At 43.1% G+C, this 21542-nt stretch overlaps 1 protein-coding gene across 2 annotated transcripts in view; it reads left to right on the plus strand.

Moving 5' to 3' along the window:
* Positions 1-21542, plus strand: part of SMAD3 (SMAD family member 3) — a 159562-nt gene that overhangs the window by 115670 nt on the left and 22350 nt on the right. For both annotated transcript variants that reach the window (XM_043984072.1, XM_043984071.1), the window contains exons 2-5: positions 12372-12565; positions 12833-12967; positions 15241-15315; positions 20822-20872. In XM_043984072.1, the coding sequence (XP_043840007.1) occupies positions 12372-12565; positions 12833-12967; positions 15241-15315; positions 20822-20872 (455 nt within the window). The remainder of the gene's footprint in view (positions 1-12371; positions 12566-12832; positions 12968-15240; positions 15316-20821; positions 20873-21542) is intronic.

Genomic DNA, 21542 nt, shown 5'->3' on the forward strand with positions numbered 1-21542 from the left:
CCCTGTAGTTCATGGTGTTAACTCATGTCTCAGTTTTGTGTCTTGGATAAATTTGATGATTTTGTCATCTACACTTTTATCGAAGTCACTGATAAAAATGTGAAAATAGCACATGGCCAGCAGGTACCTGAAGCCCTGCATTGGTGACCTACTTCCAAGTTGACATAGAATCACCAATGACTATTCCCAGGCATCCAACCAGTTTCAAATCCCACTATGGTCCAGCCCACATGTCTTATCTTTTTCTATAAGAATGGCATGAGATACAGTATAAAGTGTTTTGCTAAAAATCTACAGAAATGAAATCTATAGTCTTCCCATGATCCACCAAGTTTGATAAACTTGTCAAAAGCAAATAAAGTTAATCTGGCATGACCTGTTCTTACAGAAACCATGCAGGCTCTTGTCATCTCTCCATAATCTTTCAAATATCACTGACCGTGGCTGAGTTCTTATAGTTCTTTCAGTACTCAAGGATACAGTTCAGACTGGACCAGTTGACTGACCTAGATCATCTAAGCTTGAAGAAATGAAAAAACTCAGCTAAGAGACATTTAAGTCATTTGCCCAAGGTCACACCGTAATTTGTGGTGTTAGAACTAGAATTCAGCTCTTCAGAATCCTGTTCATTGTTCAGGTGCCCTTCAGTCACGAGAGTGTTGTCATCTGTCCTTTGCTCTCGAAGAGGACCATGACATCAGGGTGACGTCATGACTTGCAGTGAATTGCATTTAAGTTAGGCAGGGCTGTACAGAGTCACCAATCTCACTCTCTACTCCAGAGCCATCTAGGCAGGATATATATCAGGATGATTGGAGAAGGCTCCAGATGTTTAAGGCAATTTGGCATTAAGTGACTTGCCCAGAGTCACACAGCTAGTAAGTGTTCGAGTTCACATTTGAACTCAGGTACTCCCAGCTTCAGGGCCAGTGCTCTAGCCAACAAGCCACCTAGGTGCCCCTCCCTAACTAGAGAAAGAATGGACACAAAAAGATTTTAAAAATATACTCAAAAAATCAACTTTATCTAAAGTATTACGTATTTATGAGCCCAGAAGCTGAAACCAGATTTGAACTCAGGTCTTCCTGACTCCAGGCCAGGCACTTCATCCACTGTGCCACCAGCTGGAGATAATAATAGCACGTCCCTCCCAGGGTTGTTGTAAGGATCAACTGAGGTAATATTTGTAAAGTGCCTAGCATAGTGCCTGGCATCTAGTAGGTGTTACATGTATTTGTGTCTCTGTCTATGTGTGTATGTATATGTATATGTATATATATAAGATTTTGAGTTCCAAATTCTCTCCCTCCCACCCCTCCCCTGCCCATTGAGAAGCTAGCTACTTAATACCCATTATACATATGAAGTCATGAAAAACCTATTTCCTTATTAGCCATGTTGCAAAAGAAAAAAAGGCAAGAAAAATAAGTGAAAAAAATGGCTTCATTATGCATTCTGAGTTTATCATTTCTCTCTCTGGAGGTGGAGAGCATTTTTCATCATGAGCCTTTTGGAATTGTCTTGACAGGGTTTATTGACTGACTGACTGATGGACTGACCTCCCTTCACTTGGACCCAGTTTCCTTATCTGTAAAGTGAGTTCTTTTGACAGAGATGGCCTCTGAGGTCCCATTCAACTCTAAATCTATGATCTTATGCCCCTGTGATGATATTTGTTGATTGAATGATCTCCTGCTAGTCTGAAAGAGTTAAGGGCCTCCTTGAAGGCCTGAGTCACAGAGAGAGACGTGTTTTCTCCCAGGGAAAATTGTGCTTCGGTTGCCAGAGGGGCATGTGGGCCGCATAGCTTAGCATTACTCATGATGGATGAGTGGCTAGTTCATTTCATTTGGTAAAAGATCCATGAGCAAAGCGTGGTGGAAAGAGCTCTGGTCCTCAGAGGGAGGGGGTCTGAGTTTCCCTGTCTTTGGGCAAATCCCTCTACCTCCCTGGGCTTTTCTTTCCTTGTGTGTAACAGGAGGGACTCAGATGTGAAGGACTCTAGAGTTCCTATTCCAACTATCATATTCTGTCACTATGTAAATATCCTTTCTGCAGGGGATGAGGGGTGTGGGGTGGGATAGTTCTTTTAAAAATAATACTTGGTTTACCGAACGATAGAAAAGAATCAGGAATATTCTTGTTTGTTTGTTTTTTCGGGGCAATGAGGGTTAAGTGACTTGCCCAGGGTCACACAGCTAGTAAGTGTCAAGTGTCTGAGGTCAAATCTGAACTCAGGTCCTCCTGAATCCAGGGCCAGTGCTTTATCCACTGAGCCACCTAGCTGCGCCCAGGAATATTCTTATATGAGCCATTGTCAGCAAACTGTGCAAACGGATTTCCACAACCTCCAGAATCCTATCTTTTATAGAAAGCAGCTCACCTTGTCAAGATGCCAGAAGGGTTAAGTGAAAAGAAGAGGGAACAGAAGAGGCTCTGGTGACACACCTGCCTTCAGAACAGATGGCTCTCTCTGTGCCCTGTGAAGTTGCACAGCCTCTGTCTGGAACAGTGCACAAGTATTGATTCACATTTCTCAGAGCTGCAGCTCTAATAAAGCCACAGCAACAATATCCATTTTTGCTCCTTGAAGGAAGTCATCTCCTGAAGGTGTTTCAAATCATTTCTCCCCCCTTTTAAAATGAGCTTTATTTGCCGGCCTCACACTGAAGTAGGGTTTCTAAAGTTGTATTTTGTCACAGTCTTTAACAGTCTGGGGAAGTCTACAGACCCTTTCTCAGGATGGTGCTCCTGTATGCATAAGAAAAAAAATAGAATTACAAAGGAAACCAGTTGTATAAAATACACTTATCAAAACATTAAAAAATACAAGAGGGGCAACTAGGTGGTGCAGTGGATAGAGCACCGGCCCTGGATTCAGGAGGACCTGAGTTCAAATCCAGCCTCAGACACTTAACACTTACTAGCTGTCTGACCCTGGGCAAGTCACTTAACCCCAATCGCCCTACAAAAACAAAACAAAACAAAAAAACAAGAAATTCACAGATTAAGGACTCCTGCCCTCAAATCTCAATCTGATGCTTCACTGTGGCATGGAAGTGACCTTGGACTCTCAACATCTAAACCATTAGAGCCCATATTTTGGCAGGATGTATCGTGCTGTAAAGCTTGAGGTTGAGCCTGAAAATAGGCTGTTGTTTGTAGCAAAGGGCTGGCCTAGGGAAGCATGGAGAGGTTTATTACTAGAAGGTTGGGCCCCTTATTAGTGAGATTCCTCACTCATTCCTTATTCAGGCCATGAAAACCATTTTGTGAAGTTATGGAGTGCTTGTAGTCCCTGTGGATGAAAAGGCTACTCCTACTTACGAAAGCTCAGATGTCTTGAGATATTTGAAGGATGGTGGGACAGTTCCTTTATCTTGGTTCAGAGGCATGGTGGAGCAAGAGAGGACAAGCCCGGAAGTAGGTGTCAAGAGACTTATTAGCAGTTTAAATTTAGGCAAATTAGCCTTGCTGAGCCTCAGTTTCCTCATTTGTAAAGTGGAAGGTAGCAAGATTAGATGATCTCAGAGGTCTCCTTTTCTCTCAATTCAAATGTTCACCTGCTCTTTAAATCTTACCAAAGCACTCTGTCTGGAGCCCTTCTTTGACACTATCACACTCTCCCTTGTGTTAAACTTACCTGGGCACGACGCTGGATAACATAATCTCCCTGAGAGGAGTGACTTTTGGTTTTGAGCCCATCACTTAAAAGAGTGCCTTGCATATGGCAGGTGCTTCATATTTGTTTGTTGATGTGGGTTTATAAAATTGCATAAGAAATAGTCTTCTTGTCCCTTATGGTTTTGAACCAGAAGCAGAATTCTATAGTCCGATCACCAGATTGGCTCTGTCCAAATAACTTGACTCTTGCCAAACATCATTATCTACCAGAAGGAAGGAAGACTTCTCAACATGAAGAGTGCACAAATGAATGATGTGCTGGCTTCCAAGGCAGGATGAACTGGAAGACTGAAAGCCTAGTATGTAGTTAAGGGTTTTCATTAACATTACAAAACTGAAAGTTATCACCATACTCTTCTCCCTGTCTGCTGTGCTGTCCAATAAGACTGACTAGCATTTATATAACATGTCAAGGTTTTGGAAGTTCTTTACAAAAGTTATCTCATTTTATCCTCCCTACCTGGGGGGAGGTAGGGGTACTTTTATCCCACTTTACAGGTGAGGAAACTAAGTCAGATAGCATTTAGGTGACTTGCTAGGTCACAGAGCTCATAAATGCGTGAGATCACATTTGAAATCTGGTCTTCTTGGCTTTGGGCTCTGTACTTTATTTATTGTGCCACCTAGCTGTCTGCTAATTCACTGATCTTCAAAGAAGTGAAAACGGAATTTAAAAAAAGTAAGCATGATATAGTAGAGAGGCAGCTAGGTGGCACAATGGATAGAGGGCCAGGCCTGTAGTCAGGAAGGTTTGAGTTCAAATCTGACCTCAAGACACTAGCTGTGTGACCTTGGGCAAGTCATTTAACCCTGCTTGCCTTAATTTCCCCATCTGTAAAATGAACTGGAGAAGGAAATGGCAAATCACTCCAATATCTCTGCCAAGAAAACCCCAAATGGGGTCACGACTGGATGAGACTAAAAACAACTGAACAAACAATAACAGTGCCCCTTTCAAGCTCCAAGTCTATGTTCTATGTTTTAAAAAAGAAGCATTCTTAAGGTGTTTTGGAGCAGTAGCTCCAGGGAATAAGTCCACAGCCCCTTTCCCCCTGCCCCAACTCCCAAGGTGGCTTCTCTGAAGGGAACAAAGCTCAGAATATTCTGGTATTTTTTTACTAAGATGTGGTCACACCTCATAGGAATTCGTTTAGTTATCACTGATTTTCCTGGATGATAGGTCTACCCTGAGGCTGCTTCCAAGCCTTTCCCATTACCAAAAGATTTTAGGATTATAGATTTAGGGCTGAAAGGGACCTTAGAGTTCATCTAGTCTGCTTCCTTTATCCCTGTTCTTTCTCCCTCCCCCCCCTCTCCCAACCCCCTGGAGAATGGCCCAATAGACTCCACCTTCACCATCTGCTTTGGACCGTGTGGTGTTTCCACATCCTTGGCTGCTGGTCCTACCACCATTTTGGGACACTTTACAGGTCCCAGTTGGAGCCAATGGGAGGAAACCTAATTTCCTGCCACAGGAAATGGTCCGGCTGGTGGAGAATATCTTGAAGGATTAAAACCTCCTGTTAAAGGAGCTTGAGGGAGTTGCTGGAGAAGGACTCTGGAAGGGGAGATGGAGCCAGGAAGCCACTGGGTGTGGGAAGAGGTCTTGGTCACAAGTGGCAGGAAGCCCAAAGCCTGGTTAACTGGACAGCTCCCAGGGGTGGAGGTGGGAGGGTGGGAAGGAAGGATTGGGGAAATATCACTCTTAAGACCCAGAAGCTTTGTGCACTAGATAGAGAAAGGATGATGAGGAGGTGAAGATTGGTCATAATTCAGGCATCTCTATGGCAGACCGTGTTTATAATATCATTAGGAAGGTATTGCCTTATTTATGGCATTTATTTCTTTTTTTCTTTTTTTTTGGGGGGGGTAAGGCAACTGGGGTTAAGTGACTTGCCCAGGGTCACACAGCTAGTAAGTGTGTAAAGTATCTGAGGCCGGATTTGAACTCAGGTCTTCCTGAATCCAGGGCCGGTGCTCTATCCACTGCACCACCTAGCTGCCCCTATGGCATTTATTTCAAATGGCCGTGTTCCCCTACAATCTCTGGGAGTGTGTAAAGAATGCATCAATTACATTAAATCCAGCCACTGAAACTCCCAATTTGTTACAGTTTTCTAGAGTGCTTATAGTGTTTCATGGGTTCGGAGAGATGTGGAGAAGGGAGGACCAGGACCACTGCTGACTCCGGGCATCACAAGACCCAGAGGAAAAGGAGGGTGCTAACTTGGGAGGCCTGAGAAGCCCTTTCCCTGAAGATCTTTGCGAACACAAGGAATCTCTTTTTCTCGTCATCTTTGCTTACATAAGAATGTAAGGGGAGCATGAATGCAGGGGAATAGACTAGTTGACCTTTAGAAATGTTCTTTGATCTCAGTTACAGAATTCTGATTAATATTCTGCCCCCCCCCTTTTTTGCTCTGTGTTAGAAACCATAACAAGTAATTGGGAGTGAGAATAGTGGAAGGAACACAGCTTTGAAAGTCAGGTCACCCAATTTCTAATCACATTACTGTGGCTAACTCACGAGAAGAACCACTCAAGTTTCAGCTTCAATTTCCCTATCTGCAAAATGGTGATATCAAAGCCTGCCTTACTATGACCATAGGGTTGTTGTAAAGACCATAAGTCATCTTGTGTGTAAATTCTTAAAAAGTTGAAAGCCCCCTCCAAATACAAAGCATCATTATTTTTCCAACCACATATCCTGTGCAGTGAAAGGTAGAAATAATCAGTGCAATAGCCTGATGGAATGAGTGGAAATCAGGAGATCTATGTGCTTGTCCTGACTCCGCCACTACCTACACAGAGCAGTGGATAGAGCACCAGGCCTGAAGTTTAGGAAGACCTGGGTACAGATTCTTCCTCAAACACTTACTAGCTGTGTGACCCTGAACAAATCACTTCACTCTGTTTGCCTCAGTTTCCTCATCTGTAAAATGAGCTGAAGAAGGAAATGGCAAACCACTCCACTGGCTTTGCCAAGAAAACCCCAAATGGGGTCATGAAAAGCCTGACACAACTGAACACTCTCAGCTGTGTGAACGTTATGTCCAGAGTAAGGTGACTAGGATTGTGGTGCAACTTTTTGTTTTCTTTCTTTCTTTCTTTCTTTTTTTTTTTGGTGAGGCAATTGGGGTTAAGTGACTTGCCCAGGGTCACACAGCTAGTAAGTGTTAAGTGTCTGAGGCCAGATTTGAACTCAGGTCCTCCTGAATCCAGGACCGGTGCTCTATCTGCTGCACCACCTAGCGGCCCCCTGTGGTGCAACTTTAAACCTTGAAGCCACCTCAGGGGGAGTCAGAAGACTATTCAGCCCAGAAACTAAGATGATTGCTGTTTTCCAGTATTTAAAGTGTTCACCAGGGGAAGAGGGATTAAATTCTTCTTGCATGGTCCCAGATAGTAGAACTAAGAACAGTGGAAGTTGTGAGGCAGACTTTGGCTGGATATAAGGTGTCAGAAGGTGAAATGGGCCACCTTAGGCAGTAAGTACCTGTGTGTGTGGGGGGGGGTCAAGAAGAGAGATTGCGTGAGTCCTTGTTACGACCTCTCAGGGTCCTTTTCAACTCCGAGATTCCAAGTTGTTTTTCAAGTGGTTCAGATCCTCCTTCTGACATTTACCAGCTGGGTGACCACAGGCAAGCAACCTAATTCCTCAATGCTTCAGGTTAACCCTTTGAGACCTGAAATTATAGACAATGTGATGATCTGAATTGGGGGAGACATAGAAGAATCTGATTCCATAAATGTAGGTAAAACTTCCATTGGGCTATACTGTAACTCGTCTCCCCATTCTTATCCAGTTCAATCCCTGTCCATCCCTTTCTGCTACCCTGTCCAGTCACTGCCTCTCCAGGCAGACCAGAAACTCAGTCCTTCAATCTTGAAGGACTTAATCCTTTAAACTCCCGAATTCAATGCCCCAAGGACCTGCTACTGTCCTTAGTAGTGAGGGCCTCTTGGCACCACAGCTGGGCCTGCTCCTTGCTTTGTACCCTCTGCATCATCCCCTCTCCAGCCAATTCTTTTCAGCCTCTAGCTTTACCCTGATCCTCTTCCCCCCCCCCTTCTAGTTCTGGAACTACAATCAAAACAAGATCTCTATTGCTACAGGAAAGGGTGGGTCAATCTTCTCACCTGTGGCTCCACTCATCATTGCTGTAACTTTCCAAACCAAAATACCCTTTCTGGGACACCACTCCCAAATATCTGATGCCTTCCTGTATTAGAAGCTAAGCTCCCTGAGGGCAGGGAGCAGGAACACTTTTGTATCCTCAGGGCTTAGATCTAGTGCTTGGCACACTGTGTAACTGCTTAATAAATGCTTTTTCACTCATTCATCATTCATTCACTCACTCATTTCCTGGATACTCACATAAGACTCCCATCCTTAGCTCTTGATACATAACTGGCCCACCTCCTGTTCTGGTCATGCATATCCAGGATGATTGTTGGTTTGGGACTGGGATTGGTTTTTGCTTTTTTTGGGGGGGGGTGCTAATTATCACATGCACATCATCATTTGTAGCATCTTCAATTATACCTACTATGCATCTTTTGATTGTCCCTTGAATGATGCATCTATACTTTTGATTCCTTTGAGGTCACATTCTACAATAAGACACCATATGAACCACTGAGATAATATTGGTGTTCAGACAAGCCTTTGTGATATGGGAGCAGTTTGGATCATTGGAACCAATAAAACAGATAAATACGCAATGTGCCCCCCCCCCTTAAAGACCCAAGGACCCTTTAGTGGAAGGATATTAAGCATTTACCCAGGGCTGATGGCTCTGCTTGATCTTCCTTTTTTTATGGCATGATCTCTCTGCCCCTTGGAAAGCCAAGATCCATTTGCCCTCTCTTTCCTTCCTTCCCTGCCACTCTTTCTCACAATTTTCTTTAACAGTTTTTCTATAAAGTATTGAATGCATTAACTCTTCTTCCCCTTTGGGGGCTGTATTAGCTTCTGCCTCCAACTTGTTTCTCTGGGACCTGCTTCTTCCTACCCTCCCCCGCCCCTTCTTTTTTCACTGTGTAGACTTTGTAAGCAGGTACCAGGCATTCAAGGAACAATCAGCCTTTCCTCTGCAGGGAGGTTGCAGCTGTCCATCCAACCCTTTTCTCAGGCTATTATCATAGTCCAAAGAGCAAATGTGATGGTCAATTGACCTAATTCATGTGCTGAGCTGGTGCTTTTTAAAAGAGAATGGGATGAACTGAACACTTCCATCCTCTTACCCACTGCACACTCCATTTATGGCAAGTACAGGCCCAGAAGAACTCTACTACTGGGATTCACTGTTCACATTTCCTAGTGTGTCTGTTGTCACTGTGTCTAAAATGTTTATAGACCTGCTCCCTTTGTCTGAGTTTTCTTTGTCCAACAGAGGTAGTGTGCAGTTGTATCCACCACTAATATTATAGAAATAAGATCACAATAGCAACTCGTGTTCATAGAATGCTTTACGGTTTGCAAAGTACTTTACAAATATTATCTTATTTTATATTTGCAACAACCCTGGTAGATGGATGCTGTTTTCCTCACTTTATAGAGGAGAATACTGAAGAATACAGAAGGATCACACAGCTAGTGAGTGTCAGAAACTAGATTTGAATTCAGATCTTGACTATAGCGCTAGGGCTTGAGTGTATAGATAGATAGATAGATAGATAGCAGCTGAGTGGCTGGGCCTAGATCTTCCTGAGTTCAAATCTGCCTTCAGACATTTACTAACTGGATGACCCTAAGCAAGTCACTTAACCCTGCTTACCTCATTTTCCTCATCTGTAAAATGAGCTCGAGAAGGAAATGGCAAACTACTCTAGTATCTTTGCCAAGAAAACCATAAATGAGATCATGAAAGTCAGACACGGCTGAAAAACAACCAAACAACAATACACACATTGGGAAAAGTATACATATTATTAATTATATATTATGTATAAATTATATATGTGAATTCATTTTTCAGTTATACACACACACACACACACACACACACACACACACACACACACACATACAATTTTCCATGTACTTTAGTGTTGTCTTCCCAGCTAGAGTAAAGTTTTTAGAGGTCAGAAGCCATGTCGCCTACTTAATGATTCATTCATTAATCTAACAATTATTTGTGTTTCTTGCATGCCTGTGTGTGGGTGCATTTGTGCATGCTTGCATGCAAAGATAGGTAACAGTTCTTGCCTTCAAAGAATTTAAAGTCTGGTAGAAATCACATATCTCCTACACAAATAACAACAACACAAGTCAGGGGGTGGCATAAATCCTATCCACACCAGTACCCAGTGGACACTTAGCACATGTAGCCTGGTGCAGACTGGTTTTGCTTTCAGAAGATTCATTCCACTTCTGGGTGGGATAATTACCAGCCAGGTGATCTCATTTAAAGGGGTTGCAATAGCCCAATCAACAAGTAAAAATAACAATAGGCACTTAACTACCTGCCAGCCACTGTGCCAAGTGATAGGGATACATGTATAAAGAATGAAACAATCCCTACTTGCAGAGAAATGACATTCTAAAGGGAGAGACAAATGCACGCAGAAATATAAACAGTATAAATATGAAGTCAGTAAATACATACTTATAGAGGATATCCCCAAAGTCTCAGTGCAGCTTTAAGCTAGTAAAGCTTCGTGTGTGTGTGTGTGTGTGTGTGTGTGTGTGTGTGTATCTCTGTCTGTGTGCTCTCGAGCACCCGAGTGCTCATGCAGTCACCAGTGTGGTCCCTCCTCCTTACAAAGCAGACATCTCAGGTGGGCTCTGCCCTGGTTTGGAGTTGCTAAGAGGAATGTGAATTTGCCGCAAATGACAACAGGACAGAAGCAGAGAGTTATTATTCACAGTCTAAAAATAGGGTTTCTTCACACACACACACACACACACACACACACACACACGCACACACGCACACACATGCACACGCACACACACCCCAATCCCCCTAACCCTCCACTGGCTCTGGGCCTCCTGTAAGGGGGGGATTTGGATGTTGTTAGAACAGACTTCTCAATGATAGTAGAGACTTGTTTCCTCTGCGTTTAAAGACATAGTGACTCACCAGTGTTTTGTTGAGATCAAAGCAGCCATGCGCCCTCGGACAGCCCTGGGTAGCCAGAAGTGTTTGGTCACAGGTCGGAAGGGCTTTTATGGCTAAACTACCAAACATAGCCATTCACAGGAGGAAAGAGGGGGCTGCTTATCTGGAGTATATTTCAGCCTGACAGAAATGACCAAGGGTAAAGAGGGGAGTCTCCTCTGGAATCCCTCACTCTGCATCTTCCCACTAGGATGTCCCCTTTGCTTTCCAAGCCTTTCCCAGGGTTTACAGCAGGATTGTAGAATTATCCATTTGACCTGAAAAATCTTTAACATGAAAGTCACTTTTGTTTGATCTTCATTGTGAATGTTTTTAAATTAAAAAAAAATTAACTGACCATCCTTCACCTCAGAATCAAACCTATGTGTTTGTGTGTTCTAATACACAGTAGATTCTTGGAGTAAGAAGTGTGGCAGTTTGTTGATTGGGACTTATTAAAGACACCATTTGTACTGGGTTATTTTGGGAATGTGGAAGCTTTTTATTGTGCTAGCTTTTATTTTTATCTCTTTGGTTTATTTGAGCCGCCTCCTTCCCCCACCATGTGACTTGGGGCAAATACTGGGCTTCAGGCTTCTTATCTGTAAAATGAAAGTCTTGGACAAGATTATCTCTAAAGTCTTATCCAGGGCCAAGTTCCAGAATTCTGTGCTCTTGATGTCTCCTGTTGTTTAGTCATTTTCAGTTGTGTCCCACTCTTTGGATACCCCCCACTGGGGGGTTCTTTTGGCAGAGATACTGGAGTGGTTTGCCATTTTAATTCTCCAGCTCATGACAGGAAACTGAGACCGGCAGGGTAAAGTGACTTGCCCAGGATCACACAGTAAGAGTCTGAGGCCAAATTTGAACTCGTGAAGATGAGTCTTCCTGACTTTAGGCCATGCACTCTATACGCTCTACCACCTATCTGACATTTCTTGCTAATACATGTCTACATGTGAAATAAGTGTGCATCTCTTCCCAGCTCCTTTATGTCTCTATCATATATACTTACACGATCATAGATTTAGACCTGGAATCGACCTTCACTTTACAGATGAGGAAATGGAAGCCTAGAGAGATTAAATGACTTGCCCCAAGTTCACCTAGGAAGGAAGTATCAGAGCTAGGATTTGAACCCAGATCCCCGGAATCAAAATCCAACACTCTGCACTACACTCTGGGGCATGCTGTCCTTACCCCAGCTTAAAATATCAGCTCCCTGCCTTAAGTCCAGGCACTGTCTCAACCCTGCTCCCCACCACCTTCTATTCATAGCCTAGTGATTAGTCCATAGGAAGTACTTAAGAAGTCCTTATTAACTGATTGGTTTTTGTTTTTTTTGTTTGTTTTTTGGTGAAGCAAATGGCGTTAAGTAACTTGCCCAGGGTCACACAGCTAGTAAGTGTCAAGTGTCTGAGGGCAGATTTGAACTCAGGTCCTTCTGAATACAGGACCAGTGCTTTATCCACTGTGCCACCTAGCTGCCCTAACCAATTGGTTTTGAATAAATTAAAATGGCTACAACTTGAGAAGGGCCAGGCCTAAGTCTTAAATGTCTTTTCTTTTTCCCCTGAGCAGATCCTTGGATGGCCGACTGCAAGTATCCCACCGGAAAGGGCTGCCCCATGTGATCTACTGCCGCCTTTGGCGATGGCCAGACCTTCACAGCCACCATGAGCTACGTGCCATGGAGATGTGTGAATTTGCCTTCAACATGAAGAAGGATGAAGTCTGTGTGAATCCCTATCATTACCAGAGAGTAGAGACACCAGGTACTGTCAAGGTCTCCGCGAAACTGTTGGATTCTCCTCCTGCAGATCAGATGTGGAGGCTGCCTCTGAGTGTGTGTGTGTGTGTGTGTATAAATGAATGTATGTATGTGTGTAAGTATGTAAGGATGAGTGTGTGTATGGGTGTATGTGAGTATATGTGGATGAGTATGTGTGAATAAGTGTGTGTATGTGTGTGTGTGTTTTAAACTCTCCTGCCCACTTGTTTTTTCTTCTTTATTCCCTGATCCTACCTTGTTTCCCGAGCAGTTCTACCTCCTGTTTTGGTCCCAAGACACACAGAGATCCCAGCCGAGTTCCCTCCATTGGACGACTACAGCCATTCCATTCCGGAGAATACTAACTTCCCTGCTGGGATCGAACCCCAAAGCAATTACATTCCAGGTACACACCATCCTGAGGGCTGCTTGTGTGCTCTGGCCAGCTGGGGAAAGAACCAGGAACTCTTGGGAGATGGACCAGGGTGATATGGCGCAGAAATAATAGGCAATTTTCTTTCCCCTCAAATCTCCCTTCTCCCCCCACCCCTGCCCCCCAACGTGATCCTCTCCTGTTTGGTAAATGCTTGGCCTGCTGGCTGGCTGACTCATAACCACATCTCCATTGGGAGGGGCCAGGCTCCCTTTAACTCTACGAGCACTAATGATGCTTTTCTTGGCAGGGAGAAATGGTGTAGACCTTTCCCTTTTTGCAGTCATTTATTTTGGAAATGGAAATAGAAAAACTGGGCATTTGTGTAGCTCTAGCCCTCCCTGCCTCCCTCCTGCCAAACCGTTTTTAGGGTGTCTCTGATTATCCAAGTGCTCTCTGTGATGGGGATGAGTAATAGTGGTTTTCTAACTACAGGCCTCAGGGGAGGAGGGTGACTAGGGAAGGAGTGGAGTTAAAGAAAGCCCCCCACAGACCCATGAGTGACAGCTTTCTCTCTGAAGAGACCAATAAATCCATCAATAAACTATGCAACTATGTGCCAGGCACTGTGCTAAGCACTGTGGATACAAAAAGAAGCAAAAGATAGTCCCTGTTCTCAAGGATCTTATAGTCTAATGAGATACAACATGCAAACACACACACACACACACACACACACACACACACACACACACACAGAGCAAGCTATATACAGGAAAAGTAGGAAGTGATTAACAAGGAAGGCGCCAGAATTGAGGGGTTGGGGAAGACTTCCTATAGAAAGAGAGACTTTAATAGGGACTTAAAGGAGGCAGGGGAGGTCAGTAAGTGGAACAGGGGAGAGAGAGCATTCCAGGCATGGGCAACAGCAAGAGAAAATGCCTGGAGCGGAAGGATGGAAGGTCTCGTTTGAGGAATAGCTGGGAGGCCAGTGGCAATGGATCAAAGAGTACATGCTGGGGAGTAAGGTGAAGTAAGACTGGAAAGGTAGGTAGGGGATAGATTATACAAGCCACTTCTATTTCGCCTCCAGTTAGTTTAAATGTCTTAGGCTCGAGGGAAGACCCATGACTTCACATCAACACATGTCCTCTTTGGGAAGCTCTGTAGACAAGTCGCCTGAATCACTCTGGCCAAACATTTCATTACCTGGTGGTCATCCTTTGTTGATAAACCTCTCTGACCTTAGCAAGGCCACCCCTGACATGTCAGTCCAAGCCGGGTCAAGTTCAGAGCCCGTTCAGCTTAGTAAGGACCTGCCAGAGCTTGTGCTTCATTGGCTCAGCCTTTTGAGAAGCCAGGATCATCTCCACACCTGTATGAGGCACCAGAGTATGACTTCAGCAGAGGGAAGTTTGAGTATTGCTTTCAGTGTATGCTGGGCTTGGTCTAGTGTCAAGGAAATCTGTCAGTCCACAAGCTTTTATTAAGTGCCTCACACTGTGCTAAACCCTGGGTGTAGAGAGGCAAAACGTGAAGCAATCCCTGCTGTTGGGAGCTTACATTCTTTAGGATCATGCAGATTGGTCACTGAAATCATAAGAATTGTCCAACTTGCCATTTTCAGCTCCTTTCTTCTCTTCATCCATTTAGCAGAGTTTTGAATACCTGTTCTGCTGAGTGCTATGGGGAATGTCAAGAAACATGCAAGACCTTGATCCTTCCCTGCAGGACCCTGTATTCTAGTGGGGGAAGCAAGACATAGATGCATCAACAGATTTGCATGTGTATGAATAAATACTAAAATAATGAATCATGTAATGTAAGCACATGCTCAGTACCAGGTGATGAGTACAGACCATAAAAACTATACACACTTAAAGGATAGAAGGAGAGAACATGGGATGGGATTATGAGGGAAGGAATATACAAGAAATAGTTCTTGAATTTGGCCTTGAAGGTTAGACAGTCTGATTTAGGTCTTTAGAGAATTAGGCCTTCAAGACAGGAGGAACAGCAATGAGCAAGAAAATTGAAGATCTAATGGGAGATATATGTATGCATAGCTTTCTGTAGCTTAAGCCAGCTTATGATAATGCAATTCATCACATACTCCTTTGGGAGCTGCCATGTGCCAATATGTTGACAGGTGCCACCATTGTTTGCTGGCTCCCTTCTCATTAGGAATGGGGGAGCATTAGACTGGATAGCCAAGCATTTTAAACCAGGTTATGTGGAGCCCTAACACTTTCCAAGACACTGAGCTCATTTAATACCTCCCCAACCCTCTGCTTTTTGATTTCCAGAAACCCCACCCCCTGGTTACCTGAGTGAGGATGGAGAAACCAGTGATCACCAGATGAACCACAGCATGGATGCAGGTCAGTCACTCCGAGGTTTGACTTTTGGCTGCATAGTTTGACTGTAACTCTTCACAGAATTTCAGCACTAGATGAGACCTAAAAGATAAACTAATCCAGCTTTCCTCTCCACTCCATTTACGGATGACATGCCCAAGGTCACATAGAGAATTAGCGACAGAGCCTAACAACTGAGATCTTGTTAATTCTCCCCCTTTCAATGATACCACATAGTGCCTAAACTGTTCTATTTCAAAGAATGTGAAGGACTCCCCCCCCCCCGCCCCCAGTGGGTCCGTGTTAGTAAAGTGGATTTCAGAGGGAGGAGGCCTGTGTAGACATGGATTTCACTGACATAGGAAACTCCCAGTATGGAAAACTCCTTCTAAAGATGCGAATCTGCAACTAGTCTTTAACTGTCTTAGAGAGCTGTCTGAAGGCATGTCAAGGGGTCTGTAGATAAATTTAACAGGAGGGAATGTGTGTGAACTTGGGGAAAATTACATTTTTATTTCAACATAATTGGTTTCCTTTATAATCACCTATCTTTTATTTTATGTTTATGCATTTGAAAACATTATTCTGAGGAGGGATCCATAGGCTTCATCAGCTTGCCAAAGGGGTCCATGACACACAAAAAGGCTAAAAGCCCCCATATTTGAGAGTATATGTGTATGTATCCAGTTGCATGGGTGATCAGTCATTTTTCAGTCATGTCCAACTCTTTATAACTCCATTTGGAGTTTCCTTGGCAAAGATACTGGAGTGGTTTGCCATTTTCTTCTTCAGTACATTTTACAGATGAGGAAACTGAGGCAAACAGGGTTAAGTGACTTGCCCACGGTCACACAGGAAGTATCTCAATCTGTATTTGAACTCAGGAAGATGAATCTTCCTGACTCCATGCTCCGAACTCTATCCACTGTTTCACGTAACTTCATATGCATAGGTGTATATGTCTCTGCATTTCAAAGTAAAATGAATGTAAAAATACAAAGTAAATAATGTAAAATATGAATTAAAACACAGCCATTTTTTGATCATCTTCCTTTTTTATTATCCAGAGCCATGATTTTATTACACTTAGAATGAAGTGTGGACTTAATTGCATCATTTTTTTAACCCCAAAGTCTGAGAGATCACTATAAACTGGGATCAGACCAAATGCTGTTGAGATTTGACATGGACACTGAAGGATGTAAAAATATTCCCTTTTAAATTATTATTATTATTATTATTATTATTTTGTGGGGCAATGAGGGTTAAGTGACTTGCCCAGGGTCACACAGCTAATAAGTGTCTGAGGCCGGATTTGAACTCAGGTCCTTCTGAATCCAGGACCAGTGCTTTATCCACTGCTCCACCTAGCAGCCCCCTAAAATTATTTTAAAAAACATTTATCTATGCCTAAAAAATCTTTATCACTTCACAGTAGACACTTCCCTCCCTTGCCTCCCAACCCCCAGAATCCTTCCTCTAACAAAGAAGTACAGTTGAATAAGACAAGCTGACATACTGACCATGGCTGACCATAAACACTCCACTTCACACTTGCACCCCATCACCTCTAGAGAGGACATGCTTCCCTATTTGAATCCTGCAGTTAGGAGCTATCACTGCAGAGACCAGGGATCTGATTTGCTTCAGGCTTGTTTTCAGGCACATCACTGAGTTCCTTGTGTGATTTGTTTTCTTCCTTCTGCTTTGATCTGCTTCTGTTCATGCAAGTCTTCCCAAGTTTCTCTGAATTCTTTCATCATTTCATTTATCACAGTGATGTTTCATGACATGGCCAGCTATTCTCCAGTTGATGGGGAAGAGTGCTGCTTTAGATTTTTCTCCCCCTTTCTTTCTATCTGCAAAAGATTTCAGCAGTCAAGAGGGAGGATTGGTGCCCATTCCACACAAGGGAAAGGACATGAGAGAGTGGCAGAGTAGGGAATAAGTGTGGTAGGTGTGGGACAGTGAGGCTGGATGGGCTAGAGTGGAGTTCCTCTAAAGCAGCAGAGGGAGATGGGTAAGTTAAGAAACAAATCGTGTTTCATGTAGTGACCAAGCGAGGAAGATGTTGGATTGGCTCCTGTATTCCCGACTTGAGGAGCTCAGGCCAGTTCTTCTACTTGAGCCACGTCTCCAGATGTTCCCATGTCATTTGTAATGGGGCTGGATTGGCTTCTACGCCAGCAACTTCTTGAATTGAACCTTAGCTGCCACATATAACGTGTTTTGCTTTGTATGTGGTTATGCGAGGAGATGAAGCCAAGTCGATGTCATATCCTAATAAAGGCAGGCGTGTCTGAACTTTTTGCACACACAGAGACCAGACATTGCCGAGTCACCCTTCTTTACGCACAACTGAAAAGAGGCTGGCTTTCTGTGTGATTTCCAAAAGAAGGAGGAGGGAGAGTTACCTTCATTTTGCTGTAATAACTCAGATGAGGTAGGACAGACATGGGTTTACTTGCTGAAATCTAGTGCTGGGCATCTTGACACCATTGATTTTTCGGTGCTTTCTTTTGCTGGCAGTGTGAACAACATCTGGAATGCATAGAAAGCCTTCCTGAGTAAAATACTAAGTGACCGCTGTGAGCCTACAGCTATAAAATGTTGGCACATAAGACACCTAGCTAACCAACATATGTCCAAATGTCACATTTATTCTGACTATCTATTTTTTCCTCTTTACCTCAAAAGCAATTCTTCATTTTTAAGGAATGGTTACTTTTCTAAAAATAAATTTTTTTTAAAAAATCCCTCTTGGGAGTAGTGGTTGCATTTTGCCCTTTCTTTCTGTCTTCTCATCTCTTAATCCCTTTTTCCTAATCTCCTCTATCCTTTCCCCCCTTCAGTGAATTTGGAGGGCCCTGTTTGCCTATAGGAAGCACTAAAGATTGCCAAAGTTGGAAACTGTTTTCATGATTGTATGGAAACAGCACTAGAGAATAGGTTCCCCCAGCACCGCGGGCCCCCCCCCCCCCCCCCCCCCCCCCCGCCCCTTCTCTAGTCTCTGCTTGAAGCTGCCTATAACAAAATCAATTTAGATGGTCCTTTCATTACCAGCTACTCAAGGGCTTGGTTTTCTAGGCAGGTGATACATGAAGAGGTAGACACTCAACCAGAGTTGTCTTGTTCATTCATAGTAGAACCATATTCAAACCATTCCAGACCATTCTCACAGCCTTCCCCAAGTAGTGTTTGCCCTAGGGCAGAATGATTCAGGCTGCTTAATACCTTCTTCCAAGAATTTAAACCAGCCCACTCTTTTTTTCTTCTTACTTCAAGCCTTTGTCCCCAGTCATCATTTCCACTCTTTAAGAATCATCATAGTGGGAAAATTATGCCATTGCATCTTCATCAGTTCATCAAAGGACATCACTTATGTCCCTTGAGTTTGGGAGGTACTCACATTGAGAGAATGCATCTATTGAGTACACTCTCTCTAGGACCTCTCCCACAGTGGTTATCTTAAGTATTTAGACTGGGTACTCATTAGGGAGATTATATACGAAGTCCAAGCAGAAAAGTTCAAATTCTCCCCATGTCCACCATGGTCTAAACTAGTGGTGGTGCTACATACATTAATGTTAATCATCCTAACAACAAAAAAAAGGATATTTAATTTTTATTATGTATAAAGTGTCATGCTAATTACCATGGGAGATATTTTTAAAGTATAAAACACAGATCCTGCCCTCAAGGCATAAATAGGTGTGTCTACAATATAGGAAAACAATAGTCCAAGGTATATATAATGGCTGATGCATATAAAGGATGGGCCAAAAGCCACAATGTTTTAATAACTTTTTGAAATTTTTTTCTTTATTTTTGGCCATTTATGAGATTTAATTTTTCACATATAATGTAAATTCATTTCCTTTATATATTGTATATGATGCTATGATATTATAAATAAAGAATAAAGGAGTTATCAAATATCAAAACCCCTTTGTAACTTTTGGCCCACCTTGTAGTTAAGGACTCTAGCAGTTCAGAGGAGGACATTTAGTTTATCATCAAAAGGTTGAGTAGTGTTAACTTTTGGGGCAGCCATGTGGTACAGTGGATAGAGCACCGGCCCTGGTTTCAGGAGTACCTGAGTTCAAATCCAGTCTCAGACACTTGACACTTACTAGCTGTGTGACCCTGGGCAAGTCACTTAACCCCCAATTGCCTCACCCAAAAAAAAAAAAAAAGGTTGAGTAGCCATTGAATGAAATCATCCTAAGTAATTTTGTAAAAAAATAAGTAATTTTGCATAGATTCTGGGAACAAATAAGTGATAGCCAAGATTTAGAAGTTCAGTGTTACTTTAGGGGATTTTGTTTGGTTTTTTGCTTATGAAGTCTAATTAAGGTTAGGAGGAGCAGATTAAGATTTATACATGTGTAGATGTGTGTGTATGTACATGTGAGTTCACGTGCCACATTCCAGTGTGATCACTCACTTATATGACTTCTAGGGCAGGTTTGTGAGTTTTCTGAAATTTGAGATTGGGATTGGGATTTCCAGATGCCTGTCGATAGTGTTTAGTACACTGGGCAGGCCAACCAATCAAAAGCTGTGACTGTGGATAATTGAGAGAGCTGCTGCCCCACTTGGCTCCTAATCCAACCTCTGGCTGACTGGGTGCATGGGTATGGTGACCATATGATCTGTATTTTCTGGGAAAGTCCTGCTTTTAAGCAGGGAAAAGTATATTTTTACCGGGTCTTTGCAAAGAGAATATCCTTTGTCTGACCATGTGTTCTGACTTTTGGTTTGGAAAATACAGTCCCTCTATGTATGGGCTACTGAATATGAGGGGAAGTTTCCATCTAATCTTCATACTCCTTTTGTCAGCAATGAACAATAAGAATTCCCTTTTGTATGTATAAGAAAAGTAGCCTGCAGTTAGAGCTGCAGAGGTCATATATACTGAACTCCTTTATAATATGTGTTAAATGTTCAAAGAGAGCTCTTTTCTGCCCTCAAACAATTCGGTTCAGCTGGCAAGTCATTAAGCATCTCCAATATGCTGGGCACTGTGCTAGATTCTGGGGAAATACAGACAAGAATAGAATCGTCCAACAGGATCTTATATTTTACTTAGAGTGGAAGAATATATGCGTAGATAAGTAAATCTTAGTCAAGAACCATTTAGATGAGTCAACATATTGTATGTGCATGTGTGTATACGTACATGTCTACTCATGTACTGGGGGTGGGGCAGATTAGTAAAGGGTTTCTAGACAAGGTATCTGAAGTCTTAGTGCCATTTTAAGCTTTGATATCTTAAAATGGCAGCAAGCCTTTTGTGGTAGCCTATAGCTAAGCCTTGACTAGAGCCAGGGGTTCTGAGAGACAGAGGAGAGAAGGGAGAGCATTCTGGGTAACAGGAACAGTCTGCACAAAAGCATGGAGACTGGGGATGGGCTGTTGTTTGCGTGGAGAACCCCAAGAGCCGGGCCAGCTGAGTGCTAGAGCACTTGAAGCAGAGTGACATGGGATAACTGATAGGAGAGATAACAACACTGTGTTGCTTTTGCAGGTTCTCCAAACTTATCTCCGAATCCTATGTCCCCCGCCCACAATAATTTGGGTGAGTATTTCTTCCTTTTTTGGTTTCTGCTAAGATGAAGTAACTCCCACTGAGTAGGAAAACTGACAACTGGGGTGCTAGGAAAGAAAACCATATGTGGGGCTGTATTTCTCTTGGGCACAATGAATGACTATCTCTCAAACTTAAAGAACCACAATGGGTAAGTGCAGTCAGACAAGCAGAAGTGTGTGGTTGATGCAATCTTCCTCCTTTTCCTCTTCCTCCTTCTCTTCCTCCTCCTCCCCATCTTTTTCTCCTTCTCCTCCTCCTCTTCCTCCTCCTCCCCATCTTTTTCTCCTTCTCCTCCTCCTCTTCCTCCTCTTCTTCTCTTCCTCTTTCTCCTTCTCGTCTCCTCCTCCGCCTCCTCTTCAGTTACCAGGAAGCTATTCCAGATCCATTTAGACAAACGTCTCTAATCCAGCAGCCCTCTTTGCCTCCATCAGGGCACGAGTATTTTTCTTTATCCTTTTTGATGTGTACAACAAAGCCTACCCCATGTGGGGAGCCTGCCTGGTAACAACTGAATTAGATCTCATCCAAAGGCACAAATTGAGTGTGGTATCACTTCACTTAGGCCTCAGGAAGGATATTGATGTTTGGGTTTTGAAGACCTAGAGCAGGGGTTCTTAACCTCAACTCATAGATCTAAGTGTTGGTGGGGAGATTTCAA

The sequence above is a fragment of the Dromiciops gliroides genome, chromosome 2 (assembly GCF_019393635.1).
Source record: "Dromiciops gliroides isolate mDroGli1 chromosome 2, mDroGli1.pri, whole genome shotgun sequence".
In the NCBI taxonomy this organism is placed as follows: Eukaryota; Metazoa; Chordata; class Mammalia; order Microbiotheria; family Microbiotheriidae; genus Dromiciops; species Dromiciops gliroides.